General features: G+C 42.4%; 1 protein-coding gene across 2 annotated transcripts in view; it reads left to right on the top strand.

Annotated features, from left to right (window-relative positions):
* Positions 1 to 18152, top strand: part of LOC146797512 (contactin-3-like) — an 869316-nt gene that overhangs the window by 780344 nt on the left and 70820 nt on the right. For both annotated transcript variants that reach the window (XM_085624528.1, XM_085624527.1), the window contains 4 exons: positions 538 to 696; positions 792 to 941; positions 8922 to 8992; positions 14308 to 14542. In XM_085624528.1, coding sequence (XP_085480654.1) covers positions 538 to 696; positions 792 to 941; positions 8922 to 8992; positions 14308 to 14542 — 615 coding nt within the window. The remainder of the gene's footprint in view (positions 1 to 537; positions 697 to 791; positions 942 to 8921; positions 8993 to 14307; positions 14543 to 18152) is intronic.

Raw genomic sequence — 18152 nt, forward strand, 5'->3', positions numbered from 1 at the left:
TGATCTTATGTCATATGACCAACTGTGTAAGGTGCATATTCTTGTAAAAGTGTCAATAACTACTGCTTAAGTTGTGAAATAAGACAGTAGTCTTGGTTGCCAATGTTCGAATTGAATGATGTTTCTTTACTTAATCAATGAAAGGTGTTGAAACATTCTAAAAAAGATTTATTTTAGATATAAAAAGAACACAAAAGAATGAATTGTGGTCTTGTCTGAGTTCCTTGAAATGATGTTCACTATGGTGACTATTTAATTAACAAATATAAGTTAAATAAATCCTCAAGGTTTATTTTTGTGTCAAGATATTATACCCAATCCCTTGGGGTTTAGTGGGTTGCCCTATTGTTGTGTACAACTGTCATACCCTGCAGCATCTAATAGAAAATTACTTAACAAAGAATGGTTTCTTCATTCTTAGTGGCCAAATATTGTATTAGAAAAGCAAATGCTTGACATGCTGTTTCAAAAGCCTTAGAAACTAAGTTATAATGCATGATATTTAAACTATGATAATGTTTTTATTGTATGTTTTAGGTCCCCCTGGCCCACCAAAAGATGTGAAAGTGATTGAAATAACAGGCTGTACAGCTACAGTGTCTTGGCGTGCAGCCATGGATAACCACAGCCCAGTAACATCATATGTCATCCAGGCACGAACCCTTTATTCATTGGGCTGGCAGGCAGTGGCAACAGGTAAACGAATAATCTTCTCTTTGCTAGCTTGCTTTCTTTATCAACTACTACCATTTACTTAGTAAGATTATTTAGTTTTCTTTTTTTCTTTTTAGTTCCGGAAGTAATCAGTGGAAAAACTCTGTTAGCCACAGCTGTGGACCTGAGCCCATGGGTTGAATATGAATTTCGTGTAGTTGCTAGTAACAAAATGGGGAATGGAATACCAAGTGTTCCTTCAGAAAAAATAAGGACTGAAGAAGCAGGTCAGTGCGCGTTTGTAATTAAATATATTTATTATAAAAGACAAACACAAAATGATTAATCTTCGAATATAGTTTTAAACTAACTATGCAAATTAAAGTTTTGAATTAACAGGAAGAATACCTTATTATTTAATGAACCACATCACAGCCCATACACAGACCTCTTATTATGTCCATCATTTAGCAGAATGTACACCACTTGGTAGAGCCCACAATTTTAGATTGTGCACATCTTCTTGCCACCAACATTGCATATGGTGTTTGAGTAGCATTTATGAGAACAATGCAAATTATAAAACCTTGGTGGTTGGGGTTATGCAGCACAATCTAAAGAGGTTGCTATGGATGTTGTCTGGATCTTGTACGATGAAAGACAATAGTTCTTTTGTCTTTTCATGTACTCTTTTGTCCCATATATAGCATTGGACCAATTATAATTTCTCAACTGAATGATGAGGTTCATGTTGTGTGGACCTATATTGTCATTTTTGTATCTGCATTTGACATGTTCTGTGTTGGCCTTTTTATTGAGTGTCTGTTGGAGGACAGTCTCAGGTAACTTGCACTAGACAGGATTCTATCTCTATTCATGCTGTATCTAGATGTTGTCTATTTCTTTTTTCACCGTTCCTATTCCTGAACCTCAGCGCAGCTGGATTTGTTTAATATTTAGGTTTCTCTCTTGGAAATTTAGAACACATTTTTAGGATTCCTCCTTTACACTCAGCAAATGTTCAGGTGGGACCATTTTAATCTTTTGCCACATTAGAGCATTATCGACTTTAATCACATTTTCTTTCTATTTTCCATCGGTGCAAATTTGGGAGCCTACAAGTGACATTTTATACTGTGTCAAAGCTTAAATGTGATATTGGGGTCTATATTCTTCTCCATTAAGCACATGTCCTTATCCTGCATCTTCACTAACAAATCTAAGATTTATCCTAGATGCAAAGCTATTCTTAACATAGATCATATGTGCTTTCATCTCAACTTAAAGGCCCTCAGACTAATTTGCTTTTTTCTTTATGATATTTTATTTATGGTATTAATATAGTTACTATTAGACCTGTCAGTCTTAGGCTGGTCTTCCCCAAAACATTTTGCCTTCCTCCTCCATTTTTGAGGATCTAATTTTTGCTGGCCTTCGCACTCTGTACACTCTACCACTACTAGCAAGTGCTAGAGTGCATGTACTAACTCCTCAAAGCATGGACACACTGGGTTATCCCTAATTGTCATATTTAATTTACTTTTAAGTTCCTAGAAAAGTGGCACTACATGCATCCACGGCCTTTAAATTAAATGCTACTAGCGGGCCTGCAGCACTAGCTGTACTACCTACTTAAGTAGCCCTTTAAACATGTCTCAGGCCTGCCATTGCAGACTGTGTATACAGTTTTAAACTGCCATTTCGACCTGGCAATCTATATCTTTTGCCATTCCCAAACCTATTTTTTTAATACAAATAAGCCACACCTAGGGTAAGCCCTGGATAGCCCAGAGGGCAGGCACAGTGCTTACAAAAAGTAGGACATATGCTTTTAAGCTTCCTACGTCTTCGTAGTGACAAATTCTTAGATTTGTTTTTCAGTACTGCAGTGCCTACCTCTCCCATAGGTCTACATTGGAGTAAACGTGTTGCATTTAATAAGCAGTAATTTCCAAATGGTAACAGTTGACCAGTTCATGTTTGGTGTCTTTAGAATTGTAACAACAAATCCTAACTTATAGTGAAGTTGAAGTTAAATTTTCAATTTTGAAAATGCCACTTTTTAGAAAGTTGTCATTTTCTTGCCTTCGCCATTTAGTGCATGTATCCTGCCCTGTGTCACAAACTGGGTGTAGCTGTCAGTAGGGCGTTGTGTATTCCTTCTAGAAAGTCACACACAATAAAGAGCTTAGATGTGCCTGGGTGGCCCATCAATAGCAGGATGGAAGGACGGAGCAGGGCACAAACCTATGTACTCTTGAATAGGCTGTGTCCTGCATCCACACAAAGAGCTACATACCCCTTGTACTTAGTCTGGAGCCAGGACAGGGAAAGCATGATGCCTGAGGACTTCAAAGGGAAACCTTTAGAAGTGCCCCCTCAACTTCAAAGGCACAGCTGGGCATAAAAACTGAACCTCAGACACTAACTCTTCCATACACTTCTGGATCTGTGGCTACTTTGCCAGGAAGAAGGACTGCTTTCTGCTGAAGGACTTCAACTCTGCTGGACTGCTGCCCTGCTCACCTACTGCCTTGCTGGACTGCTGCCATGCTCTCCTGCCCTCTTGCCTGGGTGACAAAGACTGGACCTGCTTCTTTTGAACCCAGGACCCCAGAGTGACTCCTAAGGCTAGTTGGCTTGCCTCCTGACTAGGGCCTCAGGAACAGAAGGCTCCAAAATGTCCCTTAGCACCTGGACTCTGCCATCTATGAGTCTACCCTGCCAAGCAGTGCTACCCTATTACTGGACCCTTGGAAGTGGGCCTAAGGTGCTTGCCAGCCTCTGTGGATCCAGCAAACTGATGCATCTCCTCTCCTGCATGGTACAACCTCGAGTTGATGCGTGGATTGGGCCATTCACAAAGACCTGCATCACCTGCGCATCCTCTTTGAAACTGTCACTGTGCAATGCATCCTTGGAACAGACCCTTGCATCTCTCATTGAGGGCAGCCTCTAATATGACACCAGACTCCTCATTGCAGCCCCACAGCTCCTCAGAACTGACACACCGCCCGACTGGGTGATGCATCTCCGGCACCGGACTTCACAGTGAAAGACCTTGTCAATGGGATCCTCGAAGATGGAGCACGACCTCGCATTGCAGCCTCATCACACTTTGGAACTGACGCATAACTTCGGTTGCGTGATTCATCTTCGATGCAAATACTCACAATGCCATGCAAACCAGGAAGGTACTTTGTTCAGCGGATGTAACTGGGTCCCTGTAGCCGGCTCGTACTCCATTGTGGTCAGCCTGAAGTTGTGACTTTGTCCTGGTCCGGTGATTCCAGATAGCCACAGTTGGCGCTTTGTGCTTTTTGGTGCTATTTTCACTAAAATCTCAAAATTGCATATCTTCTGTTCTTCTGGTTCAATTTTTGTTATTTCCATCTTGTTTTATCAGTTAAAAATGACTCAATGTTTCTTAACTGGTGTGGGATCCTTTTGTGTTTTTAATGTGTTACTATTTAACCTGTTGCACAAATAGTTTACACATTGCCTCTAAGTTAAGCCTGACTGCTCTGTGCTAAGCTTTTCGAGGGCTGAGCAAAGGTTAATTGAGGGTTTGCTTGTGACTTCACCCTGAGAAGGATTGTGGTTGCTCCTTCAGAAGGCTTTTATTTCTCTCAACCAGTAACCCAATGTATTACAGTGCCATTCTACTGACTGTGCAGTTTATAAAGTAACAACTATAAATAAATGCTTAGTGCAAGTGTACAGATAACAGTAAACGTGTGGCAGATAACTGTTAGGAGTTAAAAACAGATTCTATGAACTGCAAGATATTTTGTATCCCAGAATGTTATTTTAATTTATATTATTTTGAGTTTTTCTTACGTGCTACTAACCTTACCATTCAGTGGCCTCTGAGTGCTATGTTGGTTGACAGTGGGAGAGTGTAAAGAGACAGTGCTCAGGGTGTGTACAACCCAATCTAAATGCAGTCTAATAGTCCCTCTAGAGAATAAATTCAGATGACAAAACCTAAGAAATGAGGAATTGTGAAGCGCGCTTGAGACAGAAGATTGGGCTGTAGATGCTTAACCAGTAAGGCTTGTGTATATTAGACAAGCACTTCTCCTAGGGCCGTGTGTTTACCCGAAAGCCATAGAAAAGAGGTGCATGTTCAAGGATTACCTGATTTTGCTGAAGCTATTTTTCAGGTGTGTGGGTAAACAGTTCCAGACAGAGGAGCCCTACTGTTGATTGGCCTCCAATTATTTTATAATTAAATGCATAGGAAAACCGTGAATCTTAGCTAACCGACCTGAGGTTTTGAAGTGGATAGTTCAGAACTAGGAAGTTATTTGTAAGGAGTAGGCAAGTTTCAGAGTGGTAGGTATGGTACATCACATTCAGTGAGCAAATGTACTCAGTTCAAATAATTTGACATTCCCTGTATGGTACTGAAGGGTAAGGGAAATGTTCCATTAAGCCATCAGGGCGTGACGCACTGTGTCTCAGTGCCTGTGATATTACAGTGTAGCACAGCATGCACATCACCTGTTGGTTTCATTATTTACTATGCTGGTGCGTGTAACTCAGGCTGACAGCTTGGGTGCATTTAATGACCCAAAACAGTGCTCTTTCTTTATCAGGGACCATATTTAGATAATTTTACTTGTTTCTTTCCTACAAAAATTGCTCAACTATATATTTTTTATAGAAAGAACATATTTTATGTATTGGCGGTATGTTTTATATACCTCATCTTTCTTGGTAATTTATTTGTTATATCAAGATGGCCCAAACATATATTTTAGAGAAGAATTGTTTATATATTGATGATATGCTTTATAACATGATGCATCAAATGTATCATATTATTAATTTGTTATGTGACATATGTCGATATGTTGGTACAACTGGGATTATTTCAGGGGACACTGGTTTGGAAGGGTTCTAAAGAACCTAATACTCTTTCAAATGAAGATTGTAACTGTAAATATATTGTTGAATACAATTGGAGGCTCGTGATTGTGTCTTTCATTTTTTCTCCAATAGTGATCATGGTATATCCTTATTTAGACCATGTTGATGCGTTCTTAGCCCCGTTGTTATTTTTCAAAAAGTCTGTCATAGATATTTGGATGGATTTGTACTGCTAGTTGTTTACAAAATTCTATGTACCTCATTTGAGGTGGGAGAAAATAAAGTTGCACAAGTTATCTTCTCATTTCTTGGTTTGATATTTGTTTCTAATAGTGTCTCACAATGGTTATTTCTAGCACATGTTTTTGCTCTATTGATCACTTTGTCAGGATGCTTGTTTTCTTTTAATTTCCACATGAGTGTCACATTGAATGTCAAAGGTGTTAATTTCACCAAAGTTCCTTCCCGGGGTGTAAAATCTGGCCATATGGGAGGTCTTCATGTAATGCTGTAGCATCACAACTGTTGAATCTCAGAAGGTTCTTGTAATCAGTAGGTTTTTGGAAGATTCTTGTTATTAGTTTCTCTTCCAAAAAGTGTGCATATAGAGAGTGGCAAGAGTTGGTGCAAAGTACTCCCTATAAAAGTAACCTCAAGTTAATGGAATAGTCTATGTTCAAATTTGAAGCAAATGTTTTTTCAGGCCACTGTGCATCTTCCCTATGTAAATGAATATGAGTTGCAAATCCCGGTCATTGCCTCTGAGAAGTTCATCCATTTCTGATAGCGTAGCATCCTGTGGCATGACAGAATGTCTGTAGTTATCAGCAAATCAGTTGAGCTATTAAATCTTACATATTTTAAGATATTCAGTACGTCCTTCATATCCTTTACAAAGGAAGGTGTTTTCTGAGCATATGGACTTAAGAAATAGTCGAAAAACTGGAGAAAGGTTTAATAATTGTTCTATGCTTGACAATTAGACGTGCTTGTGGCAGTTTTCTGCATTTGCGAAATTCTGCCTCAAGTGTAGTACTGAGCAACACAGTACAATATTCTGAAAAAATCATTGCTTTTATCGCAATCAAAAGGTTGTTTGTAGGATCTTTGTATAGAATGCTAAAGTAAGAGAGTAGTCTAAGACACTCTTCTCTTTATTCTACAGTTAACTAAATCCCCATCCTTCTTGGCAGATTTGATAGTTATATCTATATTGTTCGATAGAACTGTGAGTGCACTGTTCTTTTCCCAAAAATAGATTATGGAAAGTATTTCGTCCTCTGGATTTTTTAATGTCTTTCAAATCTGAATGCTCAAAAGTCTGAAGTTCCTCTGGAATCCTATCAGAATGCAGTATGAATCTAGAGGATTTTGTTGTAGAGTGCCTGCTTGATAAGTTGCATCTGTGATTCCCATCTTATTTTTCAAATGGACTCTGAAAGTTGACATTGGAGATTCAAATTGTCAGTCCTAGGGGTGGGGAAAAAGCCGAATTCCCTTGTTTAGTACTGCTGCTTGTACTTCAGACAGTTCTTTACCTGAAAGGATTACCACTATAGTTGTTTGCTTGTCTTTGAGATTGGTCTTCCCCCTTGCTCCTGGTGATACTTAGCAATTGATTTCACTATTTTGACTGAAGGGTTTCTTTTTGTTTTGCTCTTCATCTGATGCTTACTCTTCCTAAAAAGGCTGTTGATTGCCAGTGAATTGCATTCAGAGTTTGAAGTTGCCAAAATTATCTGGCCAATACACATATGGAGGAAAAACATGGTGCATTGATGGGTGGAAGCCTTTTATTGGATAGCCACTATTCCTATCACCATTGCTCTAGTCATCTGAATAGGAAGACCATCTTTGGTCGTAGTTTTTTTTGTTTTGTGTGATTCATTAAACATTTTGTTGTTCTTGTCATAAATAATGTCCCTCATTTATGTAGGAATAAACTATTTCAAGAGATAATCTTTTTCTATACCTCTGCAATTTAGTGATTTTTTTGATGGACCAAAAGCTCCTTGTGTTGTCTCAGTTCTTGTTTAATCCGAGGCAGTTTCTTTTTATGTGCAGACATCTGAATTGTGATTTTGAGATTGGTTTAATTTGCTAAAATGTCACACATTCAGGCCGCACAAAGCCTCTTACCTTCTTAAAGGGAGGGAAACTCTGACTTGACTATTTCTGGAGACAGGATGAAAATAAAATCTTAGGCCAACACCGATGTATCCCTTTGAGATAGTAAGTACTCTTGGGAGACTATCGAGCAAGCAAGTGATTGTTGAAGGTCACATAATTCTCAGTGATTGATGCATGTACGTTTCACTGCCTTTCTATAGAGTGTGACTATAAGGACACCAGATCCTTCTTTCCCATTTGGCCTAGAATCTCAGGGTTAGAGTACAGCAACCTTTCATGCTATTTATAAGCTTGTACGTTGGCAAAGAAAAATTTGTGCTTGTCTTTTGTCCTACTTAACAGATAGAATATGAATGATCTTAATTTCTGAAGACCACTTACAACCTGTTTGAACTATCAGAGATTGTTTCCTTTCATTTCTTGACAAACCTAGCATCATTAGGTGGGTTAGCAGGGGCGGCTCTTCCGATATAGTGGTATAGTGTTGCTCCACTGAAGTGTCCCCAGAGACGAAAAATAAAATGGTAATGAAATTCACTCATTACCATTTTATTTTTTGTCATCCAATCCCGACCGAAGCGTCAGGACGGGCGGACCCTGCTGAATGGCAGCAGGGAGGAGGGTGGATTGGCTTTGCACTTGTTTAAAGTGCACATGTCTTTTTTTAGCTGACCGTCTTGTGACAGCCATTCAGACATGAGCACTTTAAATCTCTCAACCCAACTATCTTTAGATAGTAGCATTGAGAGTAAGTACTATTTCAAAAACATGAATATTTCAGCTTATGCATCTTGCAGCATCAACCATTCTTTTTTATCAAGATCGGCATCCAATGTATTGCTTACCCAAGATTATGATCTTCTTCTGATAGGATCATCCCCACCCTGCATTGTCAGAAGGCAGATATTAGAGAAATAAGCATTTAGTTGGAGTCTGCTGTGGTTTGACACTGACTTCTGCTGTACACCGTTGATTCTTAGAATCCTGCTGACTTTTAATATCTTCTGATATTGTTCCCTAAACCATAATCTAGATCTTCCTCGTCCAGGATATTGGAAAAGCAATGTTCAGCTGCCTGGGGGTGTCTCTGCATTCTATAAAGTCTATCATTACTAGCAACACAGAAGCAAAGTGAATATTAATGAGATTAGTGTATCATTTTACTTCCATGAATGAGATGCATTGAATCATTTGAAATTTAATATGTGAAGAATGGCTGATTTCATATCAAAATGTAATTATATTGTATTTCTTTTTTTCAGTGCCAGAGATGGCCCCATCCGAAGTAAATGGTGGAGGTGGCAGCAAGTCAGAATTAGTTATAACATGGGATGTAAGTTTCTTATTTGGATATGTCTTTAGAAATAATCAAAGTATGTCTATAAAGAACATATATTTTTTCTACATTTTATTGCTGCTATTAGGCATAAGAATATTATTTTATTATGTCTTGAGCATGAATGGCACTGCTGTGGAGGCAATGAGAGCTGGTTAGTAGGAAAAAGAAATGGAGCGAGAGTCGAAGTGAGATGTATAGCATTTGGGATTCTGCACCCCTCTCCGCTTGGGGCTGCAATAGTTTGACAGGTCTATCAATATGCAAATAAAATGAAACCCCAGTGATTTGAGGCCAAATGAAAATGTTCACCCAATTCTATTTGCCTGTCACATGAATGCTTTGGTCTATCAGAATGGAGAGCAACCATGGAAATCTGCCAGTGAATCCAACAAAGTAGCATTAACTGAGCCAGGTAATCCTTCAGATGGACAACTCTTTTGTCCTAAGTGTTCATACAAAATGGTGAATGCCAAAACTTTAGTATTTCACATTTGCTAATGAGCAGGCTAGCATAAAAGTTGTTTTTCTATTTTTCCTACTCATTCCCGAATTATGGTGTGCACGCACCTAGTTTGGGGAACACTGGGCCTGAAGTACAAAGTCCTTTTGCAGGCTCAAACCCTGTAGTTTGCAATATCATGGGTTTTTGACCTCTAAAAGGCTCTTTACAGTGTTTAGAAAAAAACCTTCATGGGTCCCAAAAGTACTTAAGCGTCATAAAAAAAACTTCTGTATCCTTTGCCAATCACAAATAGGGGGGGGCATGAAATTTGGTTGCCATTCTATTTGTAAGCATTTATCAACAGTTTATGACCACTGTCTTGGTTGCAAACTTTCGATCACTTACAAACACCTGAGTTGGGGAGGTAACTATCTTACCAAGGGGAAGCTGTCACTCTTGCAAAGTCTCTCTTTGCTTGACATAAAATTATATTGTGTAGCCAGTAGAATCAATGAACAACGAATCGTAAAATAAATGACGAGGAGTCCTACACTGAGGGGCCAATTCCGATCCGGGTCGGAAATCACTCCGACCGAGCCAGATCCGGAGTGTTTTCCGACCGAGCCAGAGTCCTGCAGTCCGACCGAGCGAGAACGATGCGGCCGTATGCTGTCGGACTTGGTTCGGTCGGACTCCCATAAAAGTCAATGGGAGCCGGTCGTACAACGCGTACATGGGCTCCCATTGACTGAATGGGTACGTCGTGGACAAGTGTGCCCCCTACAGTGAATATGCGTCGGTGCCATCCGCACCATACATGCCTGTGTTGGGGAGACCCATGGGTCTCCCCCTGTGTCCGAGTCATAGGGCTGCGGGTGACAGGGGGTCCGACGCGGACCCCCAAAGGCAACCACCTGGACAATTTGCGAGCCGGACACTCCGTCTCGCACAGGCTGTCCGACGCGTGCATCGTACTGGCTCGGTCGTGAATCGCATCCATTGCACGCCACGGTTAGCTTCCGGCCGAGACGTACGGAGCGGTTCAGACCTGGAAACGAGTCGGTCAGTGAATTTCATGTAGCTCGCATCGTACTTGCTCGCTCGTACAGCTGTACGAGTCGGACGGAAAACACGCGTATGGCGCGTAGTTTTTCCGGCCGGATCGCGTTCGGTGCCCTTCCGACCCGGATCGGAATCAGCCCCTAAGAAGGAAAGAATAGAGATAAAGACTCAGAGAAAGCCTATCTGAACACAAAGGAGCCTATTTTCAAGTCCCTATTGCCACAACAGAGTCACTTTTTCTGACGTTGTGGTGGCGATATATGGGCTTCACCTTATTTAGAAGGCAGCGTCAAGCCACTTAACATGGCTTAACACCGCCATGTGAATAAGGCCCATTTCACCGAATACTTAGCATGAAAGGGGTGAGCAGTGGGTGTTCCACAAAATTTCAGCACTAAATGCGTACCATGGACAGAAACAAAAAGCCTCCATAACAAATTCTTACAATATGGAGAAAAAACTACAAAACCTATTTATGTATTTATTTATTTTTCATGCTTTATATGTCCCAAACTTGACCCGAAGGTATCAGAGCACTTTACCGGGTTTGCACAGCAGCATTCACAAGGAATGTATAAGAGAAAAATATGGGGTAAATATATACAGTTGATGATGTAGCAGATGAACCCTGTAGTTTGGAGGAAACAATGAAGGTTTTTTTAGAGGTAGGAGTAAATGCACAGTTATTTCCAGAGGTAGAGAAGTTGAGGCTCTTAGAAGGATGAGTGGGAAGCGTGTACGAATGATAGAGTGTTAAGTAGATTCTGTAGTAGTGCATTTCAAATTCTAGGCGCATTCCTAGAGAGCAAACAAGTGAGTGATTTTTCTTTCTTAAATTTGTGCAGAATCAGGAGTAGAGTTAATGAGTTTGCAAATGCCTCTTTCGGCCAGATTGTAATAGTTTGATTGCAAGATACTTAGGTTTTTCAGCGTAGAGAGCTTTGTAGGTTATGCAGGCCACTCTGGATAAGGTAGATTTTGGGGGTACCAATGATCATTGCATTACTGCAATCCAGAGTCCAACTTGGGATTGCACTACAGTCTTTAGGTCTTCAAAGCGGTGACGGGTTTGAATCCAACATCTAATATCCTTACTGCAAACTGGTTACAAATTCACTATAACTACAAAACACTTCACTGCTCTTCTGTAGTCATTTACAGTAACCTGTCTGGGTTTGATATATTATTGGACTAAGGCATCTACTACAGCAGTGGTTCCGAAACATTTTACAACCACTTGCCAATTTTTAGATATCCAAACCTTTGCGATCCACCTAGCTTTAATGGACATGTGGTGGGCCATTTATTAACTGAAGCATCATTTGGTAGCATAATGTAATTTGCAAACAGCAGAATTTCTACTGAAATGCCCGCTCATTTTTCACAGACAGTCAGTTTTACTGATAAAAATATATTGCACACAAATGGTAATATGTGAAAATCGGGTTTCTGTAAATATTTGTCATTTGTGCATCACCAAGTAAAGTGACTTGATTTGTTTTGATCCTATTAAAATATTTGTTTCCATCACACTTCAGATAAACAAAATATACACTAAGGAGCCGATTCCGATCCTGGAAAAACCGGGTACGAATCGTCGGACGGAGCGTTTTCTCCGTCCGACTCGTACCCGGGAAAAATACCTTACAAACATGCAAGTACGATTCGTACGGAAACACCATTTCCGTACGAATCGTAAAAAGCACCTACTGGCTAAAATATACCCGCAATTCCGATCCGGGACACCGCGTACGCGACATTCGCACGGAGTCAGGCAGCGTTTTACGGACCAGCAAGTACGATTCGTACCCACAGCACTTGGCACGGCAATACTTTTACGGGACCCAAAAAGTGCCGGAAAAGCTAAGTACGCCACAATGCACGGCGAAAAGGGGGCCCGGTACGCACCATACCCCCATCCCTACACGTCCGCACCGTACCCCCAGCCCCCCCCATGTCCGTGCCGTACCCCCACCCCCATATGTACAGATCGTACCTCCACCCCCGTAGGTACGGTGCGGACCCCCACCCCCGTAGGTACGGTGCGGACCCCCACCCCGTAGGTACAGAGCGTACCCCCACCCCCGTATGTATGGAGCGTACCTCCACCCATAGGTACGGTGCGGACCCCCACCCCCGTAGGTACGGAGCATACCCCCACCCCCGTAGGTACGGAGCGTACACCCACCCCCATAGGTACGGTGCAGACCCCCACCCCCGTAGGTATGGTGCGGACCCCCACCCCCGTAGGTACGGAGCGGACCCCCACCCCCATAGGTACGGTGCGGACCCCCACCCCCATAGGTACGGTGCATACCTACGGGGGTGGGGGTCCGCACTGTACCTACGGGGGTGGGGGTACGCTCCGTACCTACGCACTGGGGGTCCGCACCGTACCTACGGGTGTGGGGTGGGGGTACGGCGCATACATGGGGGGCTGGGGGTACGGCGCGTACATGGGGGGGCTGGGGGTACGGCGCGTACTTGGGGGGGCTGGGGGTACGGCGCGTACATGGGGGGTGTTCGGCGCATATGCGGGCACATGTTTGGACGTCTCCATGGTTGCCATGGGAATTCGCTCCTTTCGGTGTTTTTTCCACAAGGTTGGGCATTCGGACGGACAGGACGGATCGTACTTGCGTGCTCGGACTTCAGTTTCACGATTCGTACGTAAAACTGTCCGGGGACGTGTCCGACACTTTTTCCGACCCGAGGATGTGTCGGGGAATTTTCCCAATGCGATTCGTATGGATTTTTTAACATACGAATCGTACTTGCCAGTTTGTACGGGACTTGTACGATTCGTATGTAAAAAAATCCGGATACGATTCGTACGGGGAATTTTTTTAACGGATCGGAATCGGCACCTAAATGTTTGCTTTTCTGCTGAATGTGTATAGTTCATTTACAGGTATTTTCATGATAGTGTATGTTACAAAAAAATGACACCCCATAGACTTTCATTTCAAACAATTTGTAACCCAGCAATATTGTTACATAATTCACTTTACTTTCTCTGACGGGAAAGTGGGAGGAGTTTGTAAACACCAATCCCCATGTCAAAAAAGAAGCAATTTGTTAGAAGACATAGCCTGACATTTGACCTCTGTGTTTAAACCACAGCAGATGTGACAGATAAATATTGAACTTAGAGTAATCTTTGTTTATTGCTTGGACTTTCGCGACCCACCAAAACTCAGCTCACAAACCACCAGTGGGCTGAAACCCATAGTTTGGACAACCCTGCACTACAGGATTCTGTTGTTGAATTTGATCTCATGAGTGCATGTTCCCATCCCAATAGGTCTTCTCAGTCTTTTATCCTCCTAAGCTTGATAAAATGAGTACCACTGAGTTGGTTAACAATAAACAATACATGTATGGCAGTATGTATATGTTTATTATTGATTGCGTTCATTAAAAAACATGACTTTATTTGTATTTACCACTGATTCCGAAGTATAACTATTTTGAAAGTGATTTATAATAAACTGCTTCAAATGTATTTTTATGGCAAATTACAAATGTTAAAATCCAAAGTTATTCATCACATCTACAAGCATTGCATCTCTGTCCAAAGATGGAGCAAGAGACCGATGGCATCCTACAAACTTATAAAATAACTTTCTTCTGTAAGGTCATAAAATTCTTTGACTAGAATAATCCTTTGTGGTAGGGTATACTTCTTCCCCTAAACTGCAAGTCAGAAAAGGGGTCACGACTAGACTATGTTAGGGAAATGTATCTACTCGTTTTGTATAGTTATTGCTGGCTGTAGCCAAATAATTGTTACCTATCATTCTAGCCTCTTCCTGAAGAACTACAAAATGGAGAAGGATTTGGATATGTGATTGGCTTTCGACCAGCAGGCACCACCACATGGATACAGACTGTTGTTACATCTCCAGATGTAGGAAAATACGTCTTCCGAAATGAAAGCATTTTGCCTTTTTCTCCATATGAAGTTAAAGTTGGTGTATATAACAATAAAGGAGAAGGACCTTTTAGCCCAGTGGAAACTGTGTATTCTGCAGAGGAAGGTATGCTCTATACACTATGAATATCAATTGTTTACAGTTTGAACTACTGAAACACACGTAGGAGTTTCATTTACAATATTAATTAATCTAAATTTGATGGCAGGTCAGCTACGCTTTTGGCAAGCAGTGTAGTGCACTTTTGGGCTTCCTATTACCACACACACATCTTTTCACCAGTGTGCAAAGGAGTTCACTTGATTCTACCATACTTTTTGTACTGGAAGGGTTCACATAGAACAAAATTCTATACTTAGACCTATTTTTAAACTCTCCCACTTTGTATAAGTGCTGTGCAGTTTTGGAGGAAGGAAAGCCTTTCTCTATCCCCACACCTGGCATGAGGAGGTCTAATTGTTTGTCCTAAAGCCATGTCTACAGAGTTTAATAGATTGGGCCTCACATTGAAAACCTTGGCAGGCAGCAGGGTTAGTAACTTGGGAAAGCCAATGTATCACCCATGGGACGCCATCTTTATGCAAAGTAATTGTAAGCCAACTTTCCAGTGCAAAAGAGGTTTTGTGCTGGAAAGTAAATAAGTTCTCTGCTGCTTTCTTGCCTGTACTTTACACAAGCATTTTTGAGGCCCTGCTAGGGTGGGACTTCGTCTCCTAGCATTCCCCATGGTGAGAAGCGCTTGACTATTCCCGCAGCGCAGGACACCATTCTCTACTGCTGGAGCACGAGGGCAGCCGAAGTTAATTCGCTGGCACATCAGTGTGGGGTCGAAATAAAAAGGCAGGCCCACATAAAGCACTGTGGGGTATATTTACAAGAAAGTGACGCATCTGTAGAGATGCATCACTTTCCATGCGCCAACATGCAAAACCCTTGCGTCACCATGGATGCGCTGTATTTACAATACGGCGCTCCATGGCGCAAGGATTGGCTGACGCATCTGTTGACGGAGAAGTCACGCATTGTTGGAGTCGTGTCGCAAGCACGACGCAACTCCAGCAATGCTCAGGGGCGCCCTATGCCTAACATGCTGCGTCACTCCTTACGCCTGCTTCAAGCAGGCGCAGGGTTTTGACGCAGCATGGACGTAAAAGTGACTCACTGAAATCTTGTAGATTTCACTGCGTCACTTTTACGGGGCTTCCTGCAACGGAACGCCCACCCAGCATACATTAAACCTGACGCAGGTTTAATGTGGCGCAGGGCTTCACAACGTGACGCATCTCCCTAGATGCGTCACGTTGTAAATGGGCCGCAACTTTTACGCTGCCGCTGAGTCACAAAGGTGACGCAACAACGGTGCAAAAGTGACACAAGGGGCTTGTAAATCTGCCCCTGTGTGTTTCCAGCACTACAGCACTCAATCGCAGCACTCCAATTTGAAGATGCCAGGCACCCCCAATGGATTATTCCGCTTTTAAATGTATCACAAACTTTCATCATTTGTCATTGATAAGGGCATGTATAGGCGGTTATGCCATCATATGCAGCTTGGGGTTCTCATCCCTATCGTACCTGCGCTCTTCTCAGAGGCCAAGAAGCATGATCTCATGCTAATACGTCTCTGCGTGTTTGCATCAAAGGATCTTATGCCCCCCCTGGAAACAGCACTGGACCACTTCAGACTGCGGGCTCTGTCATCAAAACAATGAATCTTTGCTTCATCTGCTGTGCATTAGACCGGCATTGATAACACACAGGCAAAGACTCTTATGTCCATCTCTAGGAGTACTGCAAATCAGGCCATGTCTACCAGCTGTTATTTCTTTATTGGGGGGGGGGGGCTTCTGTGCACCTAGCATGTAAGACAGTGAGAGTCTTGAACCTACCTGCGAAGCAGCTGGACACATCTAGCACCTGACTCCTTGACTTGTGCTCCTAGTCGAGGTTGGAAGAATGGCTTTCCTTGGAAGTAGTAACCACACAGCACTTGTACAATTTGGGGGTGGTCAGTATTTTTAACTTCTTAGTAGACTTACACAGGCGGGTAGCTGCGGTATACAACCAACATTGAGTCCCTCTATATCCTAAGATTTTCCCATCAGGAAAACATCATTTTACTTAGCATTATCATTGAGCAGCACAAAAACACCTTCTGGCAATTAGTTTGCACAGCATGCTCACACTTTATTATTACTTGATGGAGGGGTGTCCCCTTGAATCAGGCCTTGGTCAATTCTTATCCGATTGTATTAAGTTATTATTGTGTTTGCTTCGATGGCTCAAAGTCATGCTTAATAACATGCACTGTTTTGCAGTTTTTCTTATTTAAGATGTTTAAGTGGCTATATTGTATTATCATGGTTATATTTTATTATGTTGTATATGTACATGCAATGGCTTTAATTAACCATGCATGAATAAGCTCACTTGACAATTCTCTGCTGCTTTCTCGCCCGTACTTTGCACAAGCATTTCTGAGGCTCTGCTGGGGTCGGACTTTGTACCCAGCATTCCCCTTGGAATGCTGGGTCGGACTTACCTGCAGTGCTGAAAAGTGTGTGACTATTTTTGCGGCGCAGAACACTATTCTCATCTGCTTTCTCGCCTGTACTTTGCACAAGCATTTCTTAGGCCCTGCTGGGGTGGAACTTCATCCCCCAGAATTCCTCTTGGTGAAGTAGGGGCCTGATTCACCTGCAGTACTGATAAGTGCTTGACTATTCCCTCAGCGCCAGATACCATTCACTGGTGTAACGAAACTTGAGGGGGCCTCCCTGCAAGGCCCGTGGGGGGCACCCTCCAGGCTCAATCAGGAGCTCTGCAGCCAGAGTGCTTTGCTGAGGGGGGCCCCCACAATGCAGGGGCTGCGGGGCCCCTGATACCATTCTCTGCTGCTTTCTTGCCCGCACTTTGAGTAACTATTTCTGAGGTCCTGCTGGGGTGAGACTTCATCCCCCAGCATTACCCTTGGTGAAGTAGGGGCCAGACTCAGCTGCAGTGTTGAAAAGCACTTGGTTATTCCCACAGTTATTTCTGCTGCTTCTTTCTCGCACTTTACATGAGTATTTCAGAGGCCCTGCTGGGATCAGACCTCGTCTCCCATCATTCCCCTTGGTGAAGGAGGTGTCAGACACACCTGCAGTGCTGAAAAGTGCTTGACTATTCCAGTGGCGTGGAACACATACAGGACGCAGCCTGCCGGAGACTAGGCCCATCTGCTCCCATCAGCGGCAGGACGAGACTAGGCCACCTACCCTTACACCTGTGTCTAATTTTGTGTGAGTGACATTTTTAAATTCTTATATGACCTCTCAAGCTATTTATGCTCCTTTGTTCTGTGTGCTTTCCTGGAACTTAATGTTCTGATGCTATGGATGCTATTTCGCGTTCCAATTGAGGATGCTGGTCTTCTGTTGCCACCAAGTATTCCAGAAGGATGGCCAGGAACAATCTATTGAGCTTGACACCGAAACTGACCTTTCGTTGGACCCTATTTTTCTGATCAGCCCCTCAGTAATCAACTAGGAGTAGGTCATGATGCACGGCTGCCTTAAATGTCCCAACTAAGAATAAACTTAATCTCCAAAGTCAAGGACATTTTAAGCACAGAATTAGTGCCAATCCTGGCATGACTTTCAACCATGGAGCAAAAACCTGAAGATTTTAATAAGTCACAGTCATTAATTTCACCTGTACCAGGGCCCGGCACCAC

Source organism: Triturus cristatus, chromosome 9 (genome assembly GCF_964204655.1).
Source record: "Triturus cristatus chromosome 9, aTriCri1.1, whole genome shotgun sequence".
Classification (NCBI taxonomy): Eukaryota; Metazoa; Chordata; class Amphibia; order Caudata; family Salamandridae; genus Triturus; species Triturus cristatus.